The sequence below is a fragment of the Dermacentor silvarum genome, chromosome 5 (assembly GCF_013339745.2).
Source record: "Dermacentor silvarum isolate Dsil-2018 chromosome 5, BIME_Dsil_1.4, whole genome shotgun sequence".
Taxonomy (NCBI): Eukaryota; Metazoa; Arthropoda; class Arachnida; order Ixodida; family Ixodidae; genus Dermacentor; species Dermacentor silvarum.
The window spans coordinates 82,198,134-82,220,783 of NC_051158.1; the positions used below are offsets into that span (position 1 = coordinate 82,198,134).

The following is a 22,650-nucleotide window of genomic DNA, read 5'->3' on the forward strand; positions in this document are numbered from 1 at the left end:
CTGTTTTGTTCTCCTGAATTAGTTTGCTAGCGTCTTAATATTCGCGACGAAGAGCCTACTCGACCAACAAGCTACCCTCATGACGTAATTATCAGTATTGCTTACACAATGAGAAACGCGACGGACAGTTCTTTTCCATGTTATCACTATTCTTCGCTGTGGAAGCTGTTCAAATTGGGCGCCTTTATTGTAGAGTGAGTGATAACGAAGAAACTATTACGAGCACCCAAACGCTTCTTGCTTTTTAAGAAACCATGACAGTGCCATTGTGTTCACTACGTCAACGTCGTAAAGGCTAACTGCAGTGAAATGTTGGACAGCGTTAACAGACTAATTTAAGATAGTACAGATATAGAGTCCCCGTGCAAAATTTGACGTTTGAAAGAAGAGTTGAAGCGTCACGAAAAGATCGCAATGAAGTCGTTCTCCCTAAAAAAAAAAAACTCACAAATAAAAACTCGCCATTACCGTTCGCCAAATAGGACGCATGACCTAGAAAGCACACATCCTTCACATAACCTTTAAAAAAGGAGGTGTCTCTACTGCCCGTGACGCGCTGCAATACCTCGGAGGCGCCATGCTTGGACTTACGTCATAACGACAACCACCAGCTGCACGCGTCTCCTTGGCTCCTGTTTAAAGGCTTCTAATAAAAAACATACGCAGTTAACGGGTCTATGGCTTTTCCAAGATTGTTTCAGTGGTATATACTGCCACTTAAGTTTGGCTGAACGAATTCAACCGAACTGAAATTTCGTTGCAGTAGGCCTTCAATTCATGCAACACGCATTCGGCGCTTGCCCAAACGCAGCGGCGAACGCTGGCGGCACCCACCTCCTCCGTAGAAGATGAACATCATGGGAAACATGGCAGCGTTTGCGCTACCCGTGGTCATCATGATTAGCGTGGCCAGCTTGTGAGCGCGGCTTTGAAAGTGCGTGGTGTCGCCTTGCGCCGCTGCTTGACCCCGTTGATGCTGCGAAAACAGAAGCGTGCTGCGTTCATTAGCAGTGCTTCGCAGGCACTTTGTTTAGTAGAATAATAGCGACAGAAAATGAGCATCTATTTCGGGTCAGGTTTCGAGATCATAAAATAAATTTTCAGCAAAGCGTTCCTGGAAGAGGTGTACTATTCCAAACGATTTCACACCCTTCATTCGCTAACAGATCTCCGTCGTATGCTTATTCGGTGCACGCACATTTGAACATGCACGCAGTCTAAAGGCTGAATTTTCTTGCAGCCAACATAACCACAGGTAAGTTGAAGCCTGCAGTTACCGATAGCTTCTGCTAAAAATAGAGTGTGAATAGCTTGACGCGCAGAATTAGCTGTAATGCCTGTTTTCTGTCCTAGGGTGACAATAGACATACAAAGGCAGCACTGAGAATACACTTTACAATATAATGGCAGCATAGCGGGCACCTTTCAGTGAAGGCAAAGTCAGATTCAGTTTTTCATATCATCAGCTGCTTCACGTTAGCTCTCGGGACTAGGCATACGTGCTGACGTATCTGCGTCGCGTGACCTGTGGCGGTGGCTTGGTAGTATCCTAGTTATAAAGTACCGTTGTTGTATATGAGTTCACTGGTTCAGTTACAAGTATTTGGAAAGTGGCGGAATGGGCAAACGCAGTGCTTTGGTTACACTTTAAATAACCCCAGGTGATCAAGACGAATCCGGAGTCCTCCACTCTGGTATTTTTTACAGCACCCGCGTCAATTTGAGACGGTAAAATCAATCAATCAATCAATCAATCAATCAATCAATCAATCAATCAATCAATCAATCAATCAATCAATCAATCAATCAATCAATCAATCAATCAATCAATCAATTGGTTCTTGACGATCGCCTCAGCGTTTTCCGGCACAATTTACTAGCACCCACATAACGAACAAAACAGTAGTAAGACTTACAGAAAGCTTACCCCACTTTCCTGATTATTGTCGGTTGTGCTGGTTTGCTTTGGCAATGTCATGACGACAGCCTGGTCTTGTGCGCAAAGTGAAGACAAGCAAAGAGAGGCCCACAGAATGCTGGCAGACACGCTGGAAGGAAATCTTCTTCTGACAGCAGGAGAGAAGACCCCGCCGCTTCACGCGCAGGCAGCAGCGGTAGCCGATGACGATGATGATGAGCCTTTCATTATGACACGTACCAACAACGGTGCGTGGGCCGGGAATTGGCTGGTTGCAAGAAACCGGCAAAAAATAAAGTAACTACAGGAATGAACGTCAAAGCAGTAACTACAGGAGAATGTAAAACTGGGAACACAGCAGAAGTGCATAATTAAGTAATCAGGTCATATGATTGAGCAGTTATACGCGTAGATGATGGAGAGGGTTGAGACCGAAGGGAATTTGGAAATGTTTTAATCATTCTATGTCATATTTAACGATTTATTTACGAGATTAGCATTCTTAATATACTTCAACCACTATCTATCTATCTATCTATCTATCTATCTATCTATCTATCTATCTATCTATCTATCTATCTATCTATCTATCTATCTATCTATCTATCTATCTATCTATCTATCTATCTATCTATCTATCTATCTATCTATCTATCTATCTATCTATCTATGAACTTTACAAGTGCTTCGATTAAAGAAAAACCTTTAAAACTATCCGTCGCCATCACGCCGCAGTAATCATGCCTTCGTCATTCAATCGTGACTATGCTGCCGTTGTCATTTCATCGTCGTCAATTCGCCGTCGTCATTCATTCGTTGCCATACCGTCATCGTGATGCCGTCGGGGCCGTTCCGCCGCCGTCGCTATTCCAGGTCCATCGTCGGTCTCTCGTCATAAAGTCGTTGCAATCCCGTTGTTTACGTGCCGTCGGGACCCCGCAGTCGTCATCCCATTGTCGTCAAAGCATCATCGTCATACCGCTTTCGTTGTTCCATTGACGCCATTCCTTATTCGTCATTTCATCGTGCCGCTCTTATGCCATCGTCCTCATACATTCGCCGTCATGCATTCGATCGTCATCATAGCGTTGTTGTGATGCAATTCTCATACAGTCGCTGCCACGCCTTCGCCGTCCTACAATCGTCGTCATCCCGTTGACATCAGGTCGTCTTCACGCTGTCGTCGTTATACCACTGTCATCATTTCGGCATAGTCACACATCCGTCGTCGCGCCCTTGCCGTCACACCCCCTTCGTCGTTCTATCAACGTCATTCCTTATACATCATTTCATCCTAGTCATGCTGTCGTCACTCAATCGTAATTATGCCGCCTTTTTCATGCCGTTGTCTTCATTGCTTTGTCGTCATGCCAGCTTCGTCAACCGAATTGTCGTCATACAGTTGTCCTCACGCCGAAGTTGACATACAGTCGTCGTCATCGCATTGCAGTCATGCCGTAGTGGTACCACTGCCGTCATTATACCGTGGTCACCATTTCAGAATCGTCATCACATCGTCGTCACGCCGTAATCGTCATACTGTCATTGTCGTTCCACTGACGTCATTCCTTCTTCGTCATTCCGCCGTCATTCCTGCGTCGTCGTCATGCCGTCATAGTCATTGACGACCCTGGCAAGCCAGTGTCATGGAAATGTGGGCTGATCCCGGATAAATAGAATGCGCACTAGAGATTGTAAATAAATGTGTCTTGAGCAATATGGTGTTCCGCTACATTGCTTGAATGCTAATCGCCTTAGCGTAGACAGTCGTCGTGAGATGGGTTCGATTGTGGAACCATCGCAGCACCTCATCGTCTCCTTCCCTAGGCACTCACTCTGTTACCATGACAAAAAAAATGTCGCAGTTTCGCCCCAAAGGCTCAGCATCAATTGCGATAGCAAATTAGTGGAGAACTATATGAAGTAAGGATAGTATTGTTATCGGCTGCATAAACTTGACACATTCGCTTGCTAACCGAATTAACAAGCCTGGTGTTAACAAACATTAATAGACTCGATGACCGCAGACAACCACTGTCAAAACGCGGGCGTGGGGAAGCGCGGCCGCCGCATCGAGCGAAGGTTCGTGCGGTTCATCGCTCCAACGGAAACCGAGTGGCGAAAGCACAGCGCATACAAAGGTGGGAGGCGTGTGCAGATCGCTTTCAAGATACGGTGTGCGAGACCACCCGCAGCAGCGCAAAGTACAAGTACGCAGTTGTTGGCAGAGTAGAAGCCACACCCCCTCCCTCCCACGCTGCCTTCCCGCTTTCCTCCTTTCGCGTGGGAGATTGAGTCGCCAGTTCCCCTTGTGCCCGCAAGATACGCAGTTGGTGCCGCAGCTAAACGTCGCCTCCCCTCCCTCCCATCCTCCACGCCCTTTCAAACGCCGGAAGAAGTCTCGTTTGGCCTCCGCCGTGCGTTCGCTCTCCGTGAAAGCGCGCGCAGCCTTTGCTCTCGCAGTCGATGCTTCGCCTGTCGGGCAAGACGACGACTTTCTTTATTCAATCTCAGCTGCAACAATAGCTGCAACAACCGTTTCCTCGCCAATCCACATGATTGCCTTACCCTCTCTTAAGGCCGTTTCACATGGCGCCGATGAGATGACGATGGTACGGTTATGACGGTGATGTCATGTCGTCAACAATGGGATAACGACGACTGTATGATGACGACGGCATGCCTATAGCCAGATGACGAAGTTGGAATGACGTTGATGTAATGACCATGACAGCATCACGACGGCGGTAGAAGAAATGCATGAAAATGACTGTGCTACGACGACGCAATGACGACAATGGGATGGCATGGCCGCATGATCCCGTTTGATCAACGACAGTTTGATTACGGCGGCGTGAAGACGGCGGAAAGTGTGAACAATTTGTTTTTAATTAAAAAAAGGCATAAATAGGCTAGATAGATAGAATGTGACCGATGAGTGAATGAGTGAATGAGTGAGTGAAAGAACTTTATTGTAGGTCCGGCAAGGACGCGAACTCGTCGCGCACCCGGCTATAGTTCCACGTCGGGACCGGCAGGTCTAGCCCACCGGCCCGGTCGCGGGCACGCCGGACAGCCAGGATTTGCTTGTCTAGAGCGGGGCTACGCAGAAGCGAGTCCCATTCTTCCTTGCTGAAATTAGGGTATCTCGACCCGCACTCCCAGAGCATGTGTGCTAGAGTGGAGGTTTGCTCGCAGGACGGGCAGGCGTCGTCACGATATAAGTCGGGGTAAACTTCGTGCAGAACGGCCAGACACGGATATGGGTCGGGCCGTTCTACACCCCCTCACCACCCATACAACTTGGGGTGAGGGGGTGGAAAGACCCTTCTAGACATGTGGAAGAATTTGAATGTAGAAGACATGTAGAAGAATTGACGATGAAGGTGTGGAGCACGTTGTCGAAAGACGTCTCGAGGTCCAGACCGAGCAGAGCCTTGACGTCTCTGGAACGGCCGTCCGCGATCTGATGCTTAATTAGTTTCATGGATTCCCGCGTCGAGAGTCCGGCGCGGAAGCCGATCATGTTGTACATGTAAACCTCGTTGTCTTCGAAGTACCCGTTGAGCCTGATGAGGACGACGCGCTCCATGACCTTACCGACGCAGGACGTTAGAGAAATCAGCCTGAGGTTCTCGATTTTCGGGGCACTGCCGGGCTTGGAAATTAGCAACGTGCAGGCCGCCTTCCATTCTGCAGGAACAACGCCGCTCTTCGAGGACTCGTTGATGTTGTCCGTCAGAAAGACGATCGACAGGTCATCGAGGTTTCTCAACATTCTATTGGCGACTCCGCCTGGACCCGGCGCAGACTTGCGGTTGAGCGCGAAGATGGCCTGTCTGACCTCGACAACGGAGAAGTCTACGTCCAGCTCGGGGCGGGGAGGACCTCGGTAGTCCGGGAGTTGGGTCGCCGGATCTTCGTCGTGCCGGACGGGCAGGTGCTTCTGAATGAGTTTGGAGACGAGTGCATCGACCGTGTGAGACCTGGTGGCTTCGTGAAAGGCCCGGGCCAACGTATGCTTACGATTTGACTTGGAGCCGCTTTCGTCAAGAAGGTGCTTCAGCATACCCCAGGACTTGCCATTGCGTATCTGTACGTCAGTGGATTCGCAGAGTTCGTCCCACTGCTGCTGGCATAGCGCTTTGCAGTGGTCATTGATGACCTTGTTGAGCTCCGAGATCTTCGTTCGGAGTCTGCGATTGAGTCTTTGACCCTTCCATTGGCGGAGCAGGGCGTTTTTGGTCTCGATCAGATGGGCGATCTGCTGTCCATTCTCTCGACGTCGAGATCGGTTTCCACTTTCTTGGTGGCCGCGGAAGCGTCGTTGCGGATGCCTTCGCACCATTCTTCGAGGCTGGCGGGTGCCCTGTCTCTCCCGGGTTCTTCCCGAATCTTGCGAAAATGGTCCCAATCGATGAACGTGAATTCCCTTACCCTAATCCGAGCCACCTTGAAGTGGGTCTCGAGAATGTAGTGGTCGCTGCCAAACTCCATGGCGGTGTTCTACAAGCCCACGTCCTCGACGTTATTGACGAAGGCGAGGTCTGGTGTTGTGTCCTCTTTCTCCTCAGGACCTAAATAAAGTTCGTACTCACTCACTCACTCCTGGGTGATGTAGTTGCCGATGTGCGTGGGAAAAGCTTTGTCGGTGACCAGAGTGATGTCCATCTTTTTGGCGTCTTGCCACAGGTTGCGCCCTTTGGTAGTGTCGTAGACGGTGTAGGCTACGAATTCTAATCACATTAAAAACAATTTTTTTATTTGTTTCGCGCATGACATCTCGTGATACAAGAACACCGAATGCAGTAGCATGTAGCACAGTATGTTTGTATGTCCTTATGTAAAATTAAGAAATCACATTTGCGTAGCAATTCGTAAAATTGAGACCTTAGTGAAAGCTATATTAAGGACATACGACATGACAGCATGGTATTTGACGTTTCAACATTACGCTGCAGCAATGATGATGATGATGAACCTCTGTCATGGCTCGCACCCACCAAGGACGATAGGCCAAGAATCGGGCGGCAGTGGGTATGCTAAAGAAAATTCGTATTTAAAAACAAGAAACGCAAAGTAAATGACAAAAAAGGCAGATGTTGCAATAACTAGAATACCATGCGAGCGTTTAGTTGCTATAGCGGCTCCTTTGTCTTCCTTAGCTGCAGCCCCACTTTGGCCGCGCTCCTGCGCCACGCTCGGGCTCCTCGATGCACGCGACCGGAAATGCGCCAAAGTTTGGGAAACAAGACAAGACAAGACAAGCATAAAAAATAAGTTCTTCCACATACAGCAGCCGTGGTAGGCGCCTGTGCTCGGTAGAAGTTATGCGTGCGAGCACAACCACCTTGAAATGGTCGTACGGTGTGTCTAGATGGGCAGCGGCGATGGACGGTCGCTGAACTCACTAGCGACTTCGGGCGAGAGGGCCGAGAGCACAAGTAGGGACTTTGTTTTCACAGTGGTAATGCGTCGAAGGTCGACAGCAGCTTCAACTAGGGTAAACCACACGGCATGGCAGAATTGCGATAGATGTAGCGGGACCACTGAAACACTTTCCGAGGCCGCACCTGTTGCCTCGTTCGTCGATTGGCGCTTGATACCTGTGCCGATGGCAACGAATCGCCTACCGTGCCGCTGCCTGAAGATTGCATGGGTGCAGCGTCGATGCCCAGAGTTTCCGGGTCACCACGCTTTAGGGATCGAAACGAAGGCCTATAGCCCACGAATTGCCCCATGGGCTGTAGACGGTCGTCTTCCGACAGGTAGACGACCGTCTATTTCGTGTCGGCTTTCACGCGTGATTGCCTCGGTGGATTAAACTTGTTATTTACAGTTATTTTCAGCTCTTCTGTGAGACGCAAGTGCTTGTTAAGAGCTCACATTCCGAGCGTGCAGTATAGCTTAATCAATTTTCTATAATAGCTGGAATAAAAAAGTATCGGCAGTTTATTTTGGGAGGTTTAACGAACAATAAGTATCATTTTAATATTTGCATCTCTTAATGCGTAAGTATGCAATGGCCAATCGAGGGAAAAAGCCCGGGAGGCAGCGAAATGGCACCTAAATTCCCATTGACTCCGACGCCATGTCACAAGCGCCTCGGCGGAGCATAGCGGGCGAAATAGGCGAAACGGAACACCTAGCCACCCTAACGATAGCGCGCCAGGTGGCGTAATTCCCTTTCCAGGGCACAAGCTGCACAAGTTGTTTTTCAACTTGTGCAACCACCAGCATAGCGGGGGAGAATGGAGCTAGGGATTTTCTTGCGTAGTACCTAGGCAAAGACGGTGGCCTAGCGGTAGGGCATCCGCGCCTCGTATTCGGGAGGTGCCGAGTTCAAATCCCGGTGCCGCCGGGAACCCGCCGGCTTTTTTATAACGGGTAGAGATGTTCCCTGGCCTGGTGCTCGGCTTTCGAGGGGGTTCACATCTCGAAAGAGGGGCCCAATAGAGATCTCAGGAGTTGTCTCTGGGCCACTCTTGTCCAACGCCAGACGGCCTTGTTGAAAAGCATCCGCCGCGGCTGTGGGACACGCACACGCGTACGCGCACACACACAGGCATACAAACAGACACGCACGCACACACAGGAAGTGTTTCTAGAATCATCAGAAAAATTCATCAAGAAGAATTCGCGGACCAATTTTCTGTTGCTCAAAACACGCTAGACAACAGCTTTTTCCAGGCGGTAAAGAAAGCCCGCAAAACAAGAAAAAGTGCCGCGCAATCGTAGCGCGGCACTTTTCACGTTCTTTGGCGGGCTTCTATCAAGCATGAAAAAAAAAAAAGAAAACTTTTTTTTTTTACCATTGCGCGAGGACTAGTCAACCGCGCCGGAGACACTGGAGACGAGTTGGACACCAGGGACAGTCTGACTACTTACAACGATCTCGTTAAGGCATTTTACCTTAGTCGCCGAACCTTCCCCCCACCTCACCCCAAGTTCAGCCGGGCGCAGGCTACCACCCTGCGTCTGCTACAGACAAATACGTACCCTTCACCCGCCCGCATCCACCTTATATTCCCTGAAGTTTACAATACCCCCAACTGCCGGTGCTGTGGCACTCACCCGGCTACGCTTCCGCATATGCTGTGGGAGTTCCCAGCACAGTACACACACATTAACCCCACCACCCTCTCGTCGAGGTTGCGTGAGGCTCTGCGGAGCTCCGCCCTCGACGACCAAACCTGGGCGACCCAGCACGCCCGTGAGGCGGCGGCGAGGCAAGCCCTCGACGTCCCCTCATGGAAGGCTTAGGCCAGGCCATCTTAAAGTGCTGGTTCCGCAATAAACGTTTATTCCTCCTCCTTATCTATAGCACTCAAGAGCAACAGAAAAAATGCATCGGTAATTTTGCATGATGGCCTACAATTTCCTGATTAGCAATGTTGCTCTGATTATCACATTTAAGAAGGTAAATAATTAACATAGAGTAATTATGTTATTAGGCGAAATACAAAAAAATGTCTGACTTGCTCCAAGCCACGGCCAACCACGTTACTTTGGTTTTGTCCAGCTAAATGACATCCGCATGCTTAACTTTGGCAGAAGTTACGTGGGACACCCTGTGAATAAATAAATAAATAAATAAATAAATAAATAAATAAATAAATAATAAATAAATAAATAAATAAATAAATAAATAAATAAATAAATAAATAAATAAATAAATAAATAAATAAATAAATAAATAAATAAATAAACAGGCATACACACGCTGAGCAGTAACGCCGTATGTGTTCTGAAGCGGGCACCTGTCTCTCCAGCATTCCGAATGCAGCTGTTGTGCGCTGACAGGTCGTCTCGTCGCACAGCGCCACATCGCGAATAGTGGGCGGGGTCTTCCCACTGCATCGTTAAACGTACGTCATCGCTTCCCGGAAAATGTGGAGGGCATACGTTCGGAAGAAAGCGTGATTACACCGATACTCACCGCACAAACATCAACTCCAGTTGTACTGCTCACCGGCAAAAAGGGGTATAACAGCGTCAAAAGAACAACCCGTAGCTTGCGTCCCTGACGCTAAGCTTGGACCATCCGACGCCCGGTGAAGAGCCGCGAACGATTTGATCTTCACAAAATCTCAGGTAACACGTCACGTTGGTTCTTTTGAGATGCACAGACAGAAAAGCAGCTACAGTCGAACCCGGTCGTAACGAACAGGCTCATGCACAAAAAAAGAAAAATAGTTCTTTATGTCGGGCAATTTGACAAACCCAAACTCGCATTTAACGAAATGTTTGTGATGCCTTCATTACACACGCAGCCATCTCCAGTGGAGAAAAGAACGAAGGCAAAATGTATTTCTTTGACACAACTAGGCGTAGAAGGCACTGAATCTTGCCTGTACCTTTAACTGCTTATTAGCGTCGCTAAGAATGGCGTTCTAGATGCGCGGGTTGGTCTAGATCTACTTGAGTCGATTTTCTTTATGGCTTCATTGCGCTGTTAGGCGGCGCCTCGAGTGAATATATAGCCAATGTCGAGTTACACTAATAGGCAGTTATATTACATGACTATGATTCAGCAAGTGTTGTGTGTTCGGTACAGATAATAAATGGCTTTGCCCAAGTTCGTTATATTTGGGTCCTAACAGTTAAAGTACGGACGAGATGCGTCCGAAGTACAGAACGGTGGTGACTCCTGTAAGCGCTTATAGTTCTTGGTTTAACGTTTGAAAACGAGCGTGACAAGGAGGACCTGTTGACATTGAGGTTCACTATTAAGAGGAAACACATGAGTGCCGAGCACGTGCGAAATGTTATCATCTGGCAAGTGTAGAATAGTCGCCATTTAAAGCATATGGCTTGTGGCTGGTGACACTGGTACTTTTCTGCACAGCTTGCACAGTGCGCTGACGTAGCTTTAGCGAGAACTTGCAGCCGGAGCGGCAACAAAATGAAAGCCGTAGATTTAATTTATATAATTTATTACTCTGAGCTACACTAATGAATTTTAAGCAGGAGTAACTTACGACGAAAAGTGATAGTTTCCATGAGGAGTTGCTAAACAGTATCCTCCCTAGACCTCAAAAATGGGTACTGGCAGATAGATCGGACGAACGACGAAAATACGGCATTTGTGACGCCAGACGGACTATACGAGTTCAAAGTACTTCCGTTTGGTCACACTGTCGACGTTCCACGAGCTTTTATCCGCAGCTTGTCGTCGTTCGTACTGAAGAATAACGTCCTGTACAAAAGAAATTTTGAACATAGTGCTGAGACATTTCTGCTCGTCGTACCTTCAAAGTTACGCCCAGAGATATTGGAAGCGTGCCACGATGACACATCAGCAGGACACTTAGGAGTGAGTAGAACCTTCGCACGCATCCATGCGAAGCATTACTGGCCAAAGTTGTTGAATTCTGTGCAACACTATGTCAGAACCTGCCGGGATTGCCAAAGACGTAAAATGCCACCATTAAAACCAGCAGGTCTCCTACAACCCATACAGGCACCGGAAATTCCATTTGCAAAAGTGGGAATGGATTTACCTGGCCCCTTTCCTACATCGTCATCAGGAAAGCGGTGGATCGTAGTTGCAACTGACTACCTAACTCGATATGCCGAGACAGGGTCTCTTGTTAAGGGAACAGCCATTGAAGTAGCTGAATTTTTTGTCACGCACATAGTGCTACGGCATGGCGCTCCTAAAGTTCTGATCACGGACCGAGGAGCCATATTTACTGCGCATTTGACACAGTCCATTATGAAACTGACGCACACCAGTCACAGAAAAACCACCGCATATCATCCGCAGACGAATGGACTGACTGAACGACTCAACAGAACGCTGACTGACATGTTATCAATATACGTGGACATGGAGCACCGAACATGGGACAAGATCCTACCATACGCAACGTTTGCATACAATACCGCAGTGCAAGCGACGACTCGAATGACACCTTTCCAACTCGTTTTTGGCCGGACCGTCACTACACCCTTAGATGCAATGCTACCTGTAGACGAGACCTCAGAAAATGACCATGATATCAGCGGATTCACAGAAAGAGCTGAAGACGCACGGCAGCTGGCGCGACACCGCATTCAGCAGCAACAGCAAACCGATGCGAATCGGTATAACTTGCGACGAAGAGACGTCCAGTACGCACCTGGAGACAGGGTATGGGTGTGGACTCCTGTACGGATGCGCAGCCTATATGAAAAGCTTCTTCGTCGTTGTTTTGGCCCGTACAGAATAATTCGCTGACTTAGCCCCTTGAACTACGAAGTTCATCCAGAAGGTCAAGTAACCTCTTCACGACGGCGGCATCGCACCGAAGTCGTTAATGTCGTCCGAATGAAACGCTACTACGACAGACAATAACATACAATTGGCCAACAAGCTTTCCGAATGACAGCCTCGAAACCACCGCCGTCTCTATAATCATCGGGACGATGCATTCTTGGAAGGGGGACAATGACACAAGGTGCCTTCAAATCTCGCGCGCCAGCCGTCTCCTGTGCTCGTCCATGTATTGCTACGTACGAAAGATCGCAGCAGCGAAGCGGCCAACACGTGCACACAAGGCACGTGCGATCGGAGCAAGAGATCTTCAGGCGGGGCACGAAGAAGAAGAAGACGCGTGGAACGCTTGTGAGAAGACCGTGTACATTGGAGCGAGACTCTTGCTTAACTATTTGTCGGGTACAAGTTCGCCCAACGTAAATCAATTAAACTAACTTTAACCAACTGTGTGTTACAATATGATCAATTAAAGCATACTTGAAGGTTGAAGAATCGGTGATGGAGGCGATGGAAGCAGGCAGGTTGTTCCAGTCACAGCTTGTTCTAGATCAAAATAGGCGAAGTAACTGATGGGTCCTGAAGTGGGGTGCTCAAACTTTTAAATGATAATCTGTACATGAGGACGCCTAAGCCGGCGCTGTGAACAAGGTATGTTTCAAACTGTCTCTGGTGTAATAAATGCTGTGAAAGGCACAGAAGCGAGTGTTACGGCGTCGAATGGAAAGATCTGGCAGGTTTGGCGTCATTTTCCTGAAGGAAACACTGGCTAGGCGGGAGTAGAGTTACAAAATATGAATCGTGTGCAGCAGTTCTGAACCGATTCGGGTGTTAATGCAAGGGAGTTGTTCTTAGTATCCCAAATGGAAGAGGCGTGCTCAAGGTTGGGGCGAACAAGGGAGTGTTTTGTACAGCAGTAGTTTTACCGTTGTGGGTGCGAGAGAAAACTTTTGGCGAAGAAACCGAAGCGAGCATCATTAGTAACCAATTCTGCATGGGCATTCCAGGACAGATTGCTTAAAATATGAACATGGATATATTTATCATCATCAGCCTATATTTTATGTCCACTGCTGGATGAAGGCCTCTCCCTGCGATCTCCAATTGTCCCTGTCTTGCGCTGCGTATTCCAACTTGCGCCTGCAAATTTCCTAACTTCATCATCCTATCTGGCTTTCTGCCGACATCGACTGCGCTTCCTTTCTCTTGGTATCCATTCTGTAACCCTAATGGTCCACCGGTTATCCATCCTACGCATTACATGGCCTGCCCAGCTCCATTTCTTCCGCTTAGTGTCAACTAGAACATCGGCTATCCCTGTTTGTTCTCTGATCTACACCGCTCTCTTCCTGTCTCTTAACGTTAGTCCTAAGATTTTTCGTTCCATCGCTCTTTGTGTGGTCCTTAACTTGTTCTCGAGCTTTTTTGTTAAGCTCCAAATTTCTGCACCATATGTTAGCACTTGTAGAATGCAATGATTGAACACTTTTCTTTTCAACGATAGTGGTAAGCTACCAGTCAGGATTTGGCAATGCCTGCCATTGCCTGCCAGTTGTATACCAAACTTTCTGTCCTTTATAGACGAGTACCTAAGCTGGATTAACGATAATGGATTCAAGCTCATTATGGCAGGTGATATAAATATTGACTTATTAAAGACTTCTAAACCGCGTGAAGAATTATATAGGACCCTTGAATCTAATTGTTATGAAAATGTAGTAAATGGTCCGACTCATATTTCGCATGGTTCAACTACACTAATAGACATCTTTATAACTAATATTGAAAATACGAATTTATCATCAGGTGTTATAAGCAGCCACATCAGCGATCACCTCCCAATTTTTTTATTCTTGAAACTAACCGCACCTATTGGAACCGCGAATGACTTTCATTTGACTGTACGAGACGTAAACGCACACAGTTTAAACAATTTTCGCAATGAAATATTGCTTATTGACTGGTCACCTCTACTGCTAATTACAGACCCCGAGACCGCTTACGAATATTTTCACGAGAAGTTTAAAGCTGCTTATGAGAAATGTTTTAGGTACAAAGTTCTTAAACCTGCGCGCAAAAGTAGAAAGCCATGGGTTACAAAACAGTGTTTACAAGAAATACGCACAAAAAACCGCTTATTCGATGCCTTTATTTCAACGCGGTCTCAAGAAATCTTGCGTCAATTTAGGGTACAAAGGAATAAAGTTAATAGTCTTCTACGTCATGAGAAAAGAGCGTACTTACAAAATTTATTTAACGATGACATTATGAAAAAGTCAGATATTGTTTGGAAGCGTATTAATACAGTTCTTGGCCGAAGTGGCTGCAAGGAGACTATTAGAGAAATAACGATTGATGGAAATGTAATATCAGAAAAGGAACTGGCAGAAACTTTCAACAATTATTTCACCAATTTAGTAAAGAGTTCTTACGATCCAAATTGCTTGAATTATATAAGTTCAAGGATCAGCCAGTCGGCATTTTGAGTCCTACGACAGATAATGAAATAATTAGCACTTTCTTATCCATCAGAAATAGTAAATGTTGCGATGCCGACGGTTTTGAAATCGGGCCTGCAAAGTACGTACTAGATGCCATCACTCCGGCATTGACACACATTTACAACCTTGTTTTATCTGATGGTACTTTTCCAAAAAGCCTCCAGGTTGCTAAAGTTAAAGTGTTACACAAGGGCGGTGATAAAAACGATTTAACTAACTATAGACCAATATCCGTCTTGCCAATTTTTTCAAAACCTCTCGAAAAACTAATTCACAGTCGCATCACATCCTTTATAACTAAGCATAAATTAATGACAAATATGCAGTTTGGATTTACGAAAGGTCAGTCTACTGAAACTGCCCTTCTAACGCAAAAAGAAATTATATTAGATTCTTTCGAACGTCAGCTATGTACATTGGGTATTTTTGTCGACTACTCAAAGGCCTTCGACTCCATAAATCATACTACCCTACTAGAAAAGTTGAACTATTACGGCTTTCGAGGCGTTTTTCTGAAATTAATGGAATCATATCTTCAACACCGCACGCAACAAGTAGTTATAAACAGTCACACGTCTGATTTGAAACCACTTGACGCAGGAGTACCACAGGGAAGTATTTTGGGGCCCTTGCTTTTTTGTATTTATATTAATGATTTGGTGAGCATTGATAATGACGTAAAATTTATTGTATATGCAGACGACACTACAATTCTAGTAACCGCAAAAGATGCTGAACATATCATGATTAAAGCCAACAAGGTTCTGTTAAAATTATCCTCTTGGAGTATCGCGAACTCGTTAACAATAAATGTTAATAAAACAAAGGCTGTACTTTTTAGGCCAAAAAATCGAAACATTGATACTCGTACCACTCTACAGCTTAATAACTCCATTTTGCCAATTGTTCCTTCTTTTAAGTGTCTTGGCGTCGTATTTGAGCAACATTTGTCGTGGAATGCTCACGTGGAAATGGTAATGGGTAAGCTCTCTCGGGTGACTGGAATACTATGCAAATTGCGTTTTTTCCTTCCAGAAAGTATTAAACTTCTTCTGTACAAATCACTGTTCTTATCATACATAAACTATTGCAATCTTGCCTGGGGCACTACAACGCTTTCTAATATCAATACACTGCATAGAATGCAGAAAAAGGCCGTACGTTGTATCCGAGACGTTCCTTACTTAACGCCAACTAGTGCTCTATTTGAAAAGCTGAATTTGCTACCTATGCCCAACATTTACGAAAACATGTTAATACGCAGCTATACAACCAGTATTAAAAAAAGCAACGACACCCTAAAACGTATATCTAACTTGGTACCAAAACATAAAACGGTCAATACAAGGAGCTCGGAAATGTGGGAATTACCGATGCCTAGAACAAAGTACACCTATCAAATGCTTCGTTTTCGACTACCTTACCATTTAAACAAGGCAAACATAACATAATGCTTTATTTTTTTAATGCTAGTATAAAGATGTATCTAAATGCAAGTGTGTATGCAAACGTTGTTTCTTTGATGCGGTGTATTTCCTGTATAATAATTATTTTTGTTTTGCCTTTGTACTATGTGTATCACGACCTTTTTTATATAAAGCTGTATAAACTATTACATACATTGTGTCCCATAAAAGCTTTTATAAAGGTTTTGTATAAAGCTTGTGTATATAGTGTTGAATGTTTTGACTGTTGTTAAGTTTCTGTTTATTGTTTTTGTGATGTATTTTGCAAGTACTAGCTGTACTTCTAAAAAAATTACTCAATATGTATGTCATATGATTTGCTTTATGTGCTTTATTTCCTCATGGTAATACTGATAATGGCTTCACAGTTATTAGTGTGGACATTCACCTTTTCTATATTCTTGTGTTAGACTGTGTTTATCCTTTGTTGTTTTGTTGCTGCCTTGAAAACGGGGTCATGGACCACGTCAAGCCTTGCTGGCTTTTTGTCCACGGTCCTCAACATCTGCTGTATGTTGGAATAAATTTTGATTTGATTTGATTTGATATGCACTCCAATCCAATTTCATTCTTCTGTAAATTTCTTTCTCGTGATCAGGGTCCCCTGTAAGTATTTGACCTAGATAAACGTACTCCTTTACAGACTCTAGAGGCTGACTGGCGATCCTGAATTCTTGTTACCTTGTCAGGCTATTGGACATTATCTTTGTCTTCTGCATATTCATCTTCAACCCAATTCTTACACTTTCTCGATTAAGGTCCTCAATCATTTGCTGTAATTCGTCTCCTTTGTTGTTGAATAGGACAATGTCATCTGCAAACCAAAGGTTCCTGAGATATTCGCCGTTGATCCTCACTCCTAACCCTTCCCAGTCTAAGAGCTTGAATACTTCTTCTAAGCATGCAGTGATTAGCATTGAAGAAATTGTGTCTCCTTGCCTGACCCCTTTCTTGATAGATAACTTTCTACTTTTCTTGTGGAGAACCAAGGTAGCTGTGGAATCTTTTTAGATGTTTGCTAAGTTAGTTACGTATGCCTCCTGTACCCCTTGATAACACAATGCCTCTATGACTGCCGGTATCTCTACTGAATCAAATGGCTTTTCATAATCTATGAAAGCCATATAGAAAGGTTGATTGTACTCCGCGGATTTCTTGATTACCTGATTGATGAACTTAATATGACCCATTGTGGAATATCCCTTCCTGAAGCCAGCCTGTTCTCTTGGTTGGCTGAAGTCAAGTGTTGCCCCGATTCTATTGGAAATTATCTTGGTGAAGATTTTATACAATACTGAAAGCAAGCTAATGGGTCTATAATTCTTCAATTCTTTAACGTCTCCCTTCTTATGGATTAGTATAATGTTGGCGTTCTTCCAGCTCTCTGGTAGACTTGAAGTCGTGAGGCATTGCATATAAAGGGCCGCAAGCTTTTCAAGCATGATATCTAGTCCATCTTTGAATAAATCGACTGTTATACCATCTTATCCAGCAGCTTTTTCCCTGGTCATGTCTTTCAAGGCCTTTCTAACTTCATCGCTAGTTATAGAAGGAGCCTCTGTATCCGGTTCATCACTTTTTCGAATTAAAGTAGCTTGGCTGTTTTGGGCACTGTAAAGGTTAGTATAGGATATACTTATACGTGTTAGCATATGCTAGTAGAGAGCAATTAAGGAGATAATTATATGCATTAGAGTGATTGGCTTTCCGTGTTATTCTCATTGCTTTACATTTATTGACATTGAATTTCATGAGCCATGCGTTACATCAACCAACGATGTTACTGAGATCAGATTGACGGTCATGTCGGTCAGAAGCGTAAGTTATTTATCTGTATGTGGGCTGTCGTCAGAGAAAAGCTTCATTTAAGATGTTGCGATTTTAGGAGATCGTTGATTTATGCCAGAAAAAAAGGGTCCTAGGACGGATTATTGCGAAATTATTGTGGGAGACGTGTGTTCTGCTAATAGAGATCAATCTATACACGATATGAAAGAAGTCCATATGGAATGTAATTATTATAACAAACTATCCTCCCCTCTTGACTTTTGTCATTAGGGGTTGAAGAGGTTTGCCTTAGCCAGATCTGATTCCATAGTTAACTCTATTTCCGAGAGCTTTCGTACTTCGTGACGGCGTATATTGACTCCATTCATGTTGAAGAATAGTGAACGCAACTTCGCCGGCGTGTAGAACTGAAAAACGGCTTCAAAAATACAAGCAGTTCTTCTCACAGAAAGAGTAGTGAAAGTTCCCTTTACTCGTAAGGGTAAGTGGCGTCACTAGGGTCCGCGGCACCCGGGGCGGTGACCCATCACCGCGGTGGCTCCCTGTCCCGGGTGGTTATGGTTATGATCAAAATCAAAATGGTGATGATTTAGTACATTTAGTGCAAGAGCCAGTATTATGGACAAAGCCTTCCTACCTGCATTCTCCGAGGGGCCCAATTATATATATATATATATATATATATATATATATATATATATATATATATATATATAAATCAGAAGCACAACTTCGCGGTTATCTTAGGTTTATGTACCCAACAGTTTCGGTCGGTCCAAACTGTTGGGTAGATAAACCTAAGATAACCGCGAAGTTGTGCTTCTGATTTTTCTACATACGCTTGGCCTATTGAAAAATCCAACTATATATATATATATATATATATATATATATATATATATATATATATATATATATATGTGGTAGACACCTGCGGCAGAAAGAATGTTCCACATCCGCCCTTAGGTTTGTGAGTGGTGGCGCTGGCTTACACTCCCAGGGTTATTTCTAGTTGTCAAACATAAATACCCCAGGAAGTGGATGGGAAAACGTCTCCGCGGTAACTCAATGGTGAGAGCATCGCACGCGTAATGCGGAGACGTGGGTTCGTTCCCCACCAGCGGACAGTTGTTTTTTTTCATCCGTTTTTATTTCCAATAATTTATCATATCTTTAATTCAATTAGTAGGTAATTTCCCCTATGTTGTCATTGTTTGTTGGGTTCTCATGCTATATATATACGCTCTTCTAAGCTCTCTCATCCTCTCTCTACTTGTATGACGTCACCGGCTTCCCGCACTTCGCGCACATTACTTATTTTCATTTTGACGCTTCTAAAGGTAACGCATCCGGCAAATGAGAAATCTGCGGAGCACAATCAACCTCTCTGAATGGCTTTCATACATTTTGAAATGCCATTTGATTCGGTAGCGATACCAACAGTCATGGAGGCATTGCGTATTCAAGGATTACAGGAGACATAAGTGAATATCTTGGAAAATATCTACGCGGATTCCACAGATACCTGGTTTATCCACAGGAATAGTAGAAAATTAATTATCAAGAAAGGGGTCAGGCAAGGACACAAAATCTCTCCAATGCTGTTAACTACATGCTTAGATGTATTGAAGCTATTAGACTGGGACGGCTTAGTAGTAAGGATCAACGGCGAATCTCTTAACAATCTTCTGTTCACAAATAACAGTGTGCTGTTCAACAGCACTGGGGATCAACTGCAACAACTGATTGATGACCTTGATCGAGATGGTGTAAAAGTAGGGTAGACGATTAATATGCATAAAGACAAAGGTTAGTGTTCAATATTAGCCTGGCAATAGAACAAGAATTCATGATCGCCAGTCAGCCAGTGGAATATGCACAGGAGTACGTTTATCTAGGTTAATTACCCATCAGAAGGAAATCTACAGAAGAATAAAAATGGGATAAAGTGTATGCAGCAGTATTACTAAAGTCCGACAGTGAGCTTGCCACTGTCGTTGAAAATAAAAATGTACAATCATTGCATTGCATTGATGCTAACATATGGTGGAGAAACTTGGAGGTTAAGGACCGCTCAAAGAGTGACGGACCGAAAAAAAAAATTTACCGACTATTAAGCCACTCCCTAATGCGAATTTTGAGCGCAGCTGTCTAGGTGTTTTGAATTCGCGATATATTGCGGCAAATAATGTGATTCTGAATGACAGGGTGCTGTCGGCGGCGGCGCTGAGCCTCTGCTCGGGCAGCTCGTTTAGCAGCAGCGGCAGAGGAAGCATTTCCACCGGTTGCTTCGCTCATTGTTAAGTAAGCATGAACACGAGAACGATTGGCTCGCACGAAGCGCATTCTCTAGCCGTCGAGGCGAAGTCGAAGTAGCGCTTGCGCAGTGGGTCCGAAGCACACGCCAGCGCTTTGTTTACGTATATGGTACCGGTGGACGCGCTCGCCGCATGCATGCCTAGTCACCGCCGTGAAGCACGTCTCGTGCGGCACTCCGTTTTTCTCCTCACCCTTTCTCCATACTGTCCTCCTGATGCTTCCGCTGCAACCTCCTCCTCCGCTTTTATCACCGCACTCTCTTCTCTTTCGCCGTCTTTCATCCCCCGCTGCTCTCCGCGTTCGCTCTTTCATCCTTCGCTGCGCTCGTTTACTCAGTTACGTCGAGGTACGACGAGGGACGCCGACGCTCAACGCGGGAACGGGCGCCTAAGACTTGCGCTCTAAAATGTTAGGCGTGATGTTAAAATACAGGAAGAGAGTGGTGCGGATGAGTGAGCAGACGGCGATAAGGGATATCCTCATCGACATTAAGAGAAAGAAAATGGAGCTGGTCAGGCCATGTAATGCATAGGGCAGATAACCGGTGGGCCATTTGAGTTACAGAATAAGTGCCAAGGGAAGGGAATCGCGGTCTAAGATCGCAGAAAATTAGGTGGGGCGATGGAATTAAGAAATTTGTAGGCGCAATTTTGAATCAGCTAGCGCAAGACACTTGGTAATTGGAGATCGCTCGGAGAGGCCTTCGTCCCGCAGTGAACATAAAAATAGGCTGATGACGGTAATGATGACGAAACCTAATGCATTTATATGAAATGTGTGAGTGAACATGATAACGATATTTACAGGTAAGACGTGTGAATCCCGGTTCTTGTATATCATTTAGTGAATCTGAAAGCTTTCCGGGAAGACAAATTTCTGATAGGTATTGGAAAAATAAACCCATGACCCACCGTTGTTCCGAAGGGGCGGGAATTGGACTTCAGATGCTAGGTAACCTTAGTGGATAGGGACAAATCATGTCCAGTTGGCGCTCAAAAGAATGTCTCTCGTCACGGTACGTGGGGAATTCAAGTAATTCAAGTCGTAGCCAATAGTACAATGTTTCTAAGGGAAGAGGAAGTGGTCGTGGAATTATTGCACTTCCTCCACGGTCAGTTCATCGCAGAAACTTATGTTAGTCAAGCGGTAGATTTCAGAGGCGATCTTTTTGGTCATAGGCATATTTTTTCGCCATGTTCAAAGTGCCTGATTTTCTAAAAAAATATTTTCTATTCAAGTTCATTTCGGGCAGCTTCATCCGTTTTTTTCCGAAATTCCAGCATGACCAGGCATTAAATGAAAGTTGATGCAGTGCGTAGCTATGTTGGCTTTGTGGTGAACATGATCAATATCACAGGCCGCAGGTTGGTTGTTACATCGCCTGTGCCTGTTCTGCATACCTAGGGCTGCTTGTGAATTTGTGAATACCACCGAGGTCCTTGGTGGCTGCTGTCGATGTACATGCATAAGGGCCTTCTTTAATGCCATATATCTCACCGGAGTTAAGCCTGTTTCGGATGATGCGATTTTCATCGCACCGGAAGTGCCATTTCAGTCGCATGGGACGGAAAAACTGCAGTCGCAGGTGTCGACCACCCCCTCGGCGGCTATGACCAAATGGTTGGTCGCACGTTGCACCGATCGCAGCGATCGCTGCGATTTTTCGTCCAAATTGCGCCGAGACACGCGAGATCTGTTTCGCGGTTAGTTTTGGCAAATAGCCCCCGTCGCTCAGGCGAATGTGTATAGGCACTTATTTATGTATAAAAGTTGGCTCAACAAGGCTTGAACAGTGCAACTAAATGATTAGAGGTGTGGATTGCGCAAGCATCATGTAGCATCTGCACCGACACGCGAACAAAGGCAGATAGAAATTAATTGGTAACATTCCGTTCTGTAATTTTTATGCGTTTGTTGACACGCTATGCTGCTAATCAAGCGGTGCTTTTTTATGTTGGCTTTGGGTGTTCATAGTACGTACATTTGCGTGCATTTCCGTTATTCACATGCGTTGCGAGTTGTAAATGCTACGAGGTGTCCCTCACAAGAAGACATGGCCTTCGAATGTAATCTTAATTTTCTATTTTGTTGTATACAAACTACTTGTATACAAAGAAAAAGCCACAGTTGGAGAGCGGTATACTTTTAAGGACGGGGCAATTTCAAGAATATGCAACTACGGTCAAGTGCATGGTTGAGGGGATATGACATCACAGCACAGTATCCAACGTTTGAACGGCCAGCTACACGCGCGACCATTTAGTTGCAGTCTGTTGTTTCCGGCTTTCACGCGTATTTTTCCCGGTAAATCATCTCATTGCAAGGTTCTGTTACTTCCGCTGTGAGACGCGACTGCTTATCAAGCTCCCAAAGCGAACGTGCAAAATACATGTAGTAATG

At 45.2% G+C, this 22,650-nt stretch overlaps 2 protein-coding genes across 3 annotated transcripts in view; one reads left to right on the top strand and one right to left on the bottom strand.

Moving 5' to 3' along the window:
* The window catches only part of LOC119452473 (sodium- and chloride-dependent glycine transporter 2), a 143,076-nt gene that overhangs the window by 7,979 nt on the left and 112,447 nt on the right, over positions 1-22,650 (bottom strand). Inside the window, exons 1-2 of one of the 2 annotated variants that reach the window (XM_049668240.1) lie at positions 1,928-2,037; positions 835-976 (exon numbers count right to left, since the gene is read on the bottom strand). In XM_049668240.1, coding sequence (XP_049524197.1) covers positions 835-976; positions 1,928-1,978 — 193 coding nt within the window. In that variant the 5' untranslated portion in view covers positions 1,979-2,037. Of the gene's footprint in view, positions 1-834; positions 977-1,927; positions 2,038-22,650 lie in introns of those variants that run through there. The other variant, XM_037714601.2, reaches the window with a different exon arrangement.
* Positions 9,900-22,650, top strand: part of LOC119453549 (2-Hydroxyacid oxidase 1-like) — a 99,063-nt gene continuing 86,312 nt past the window's right edge. The window contains exon 1 of the mRNA XM_049668237.1: positions 9,900-10,012. The gene's annotated coding sequence lies outside the window, so the exon portion shown is untranslated. The remainder of the gene's footprint in view (positions 10,013-22,650) is intronic.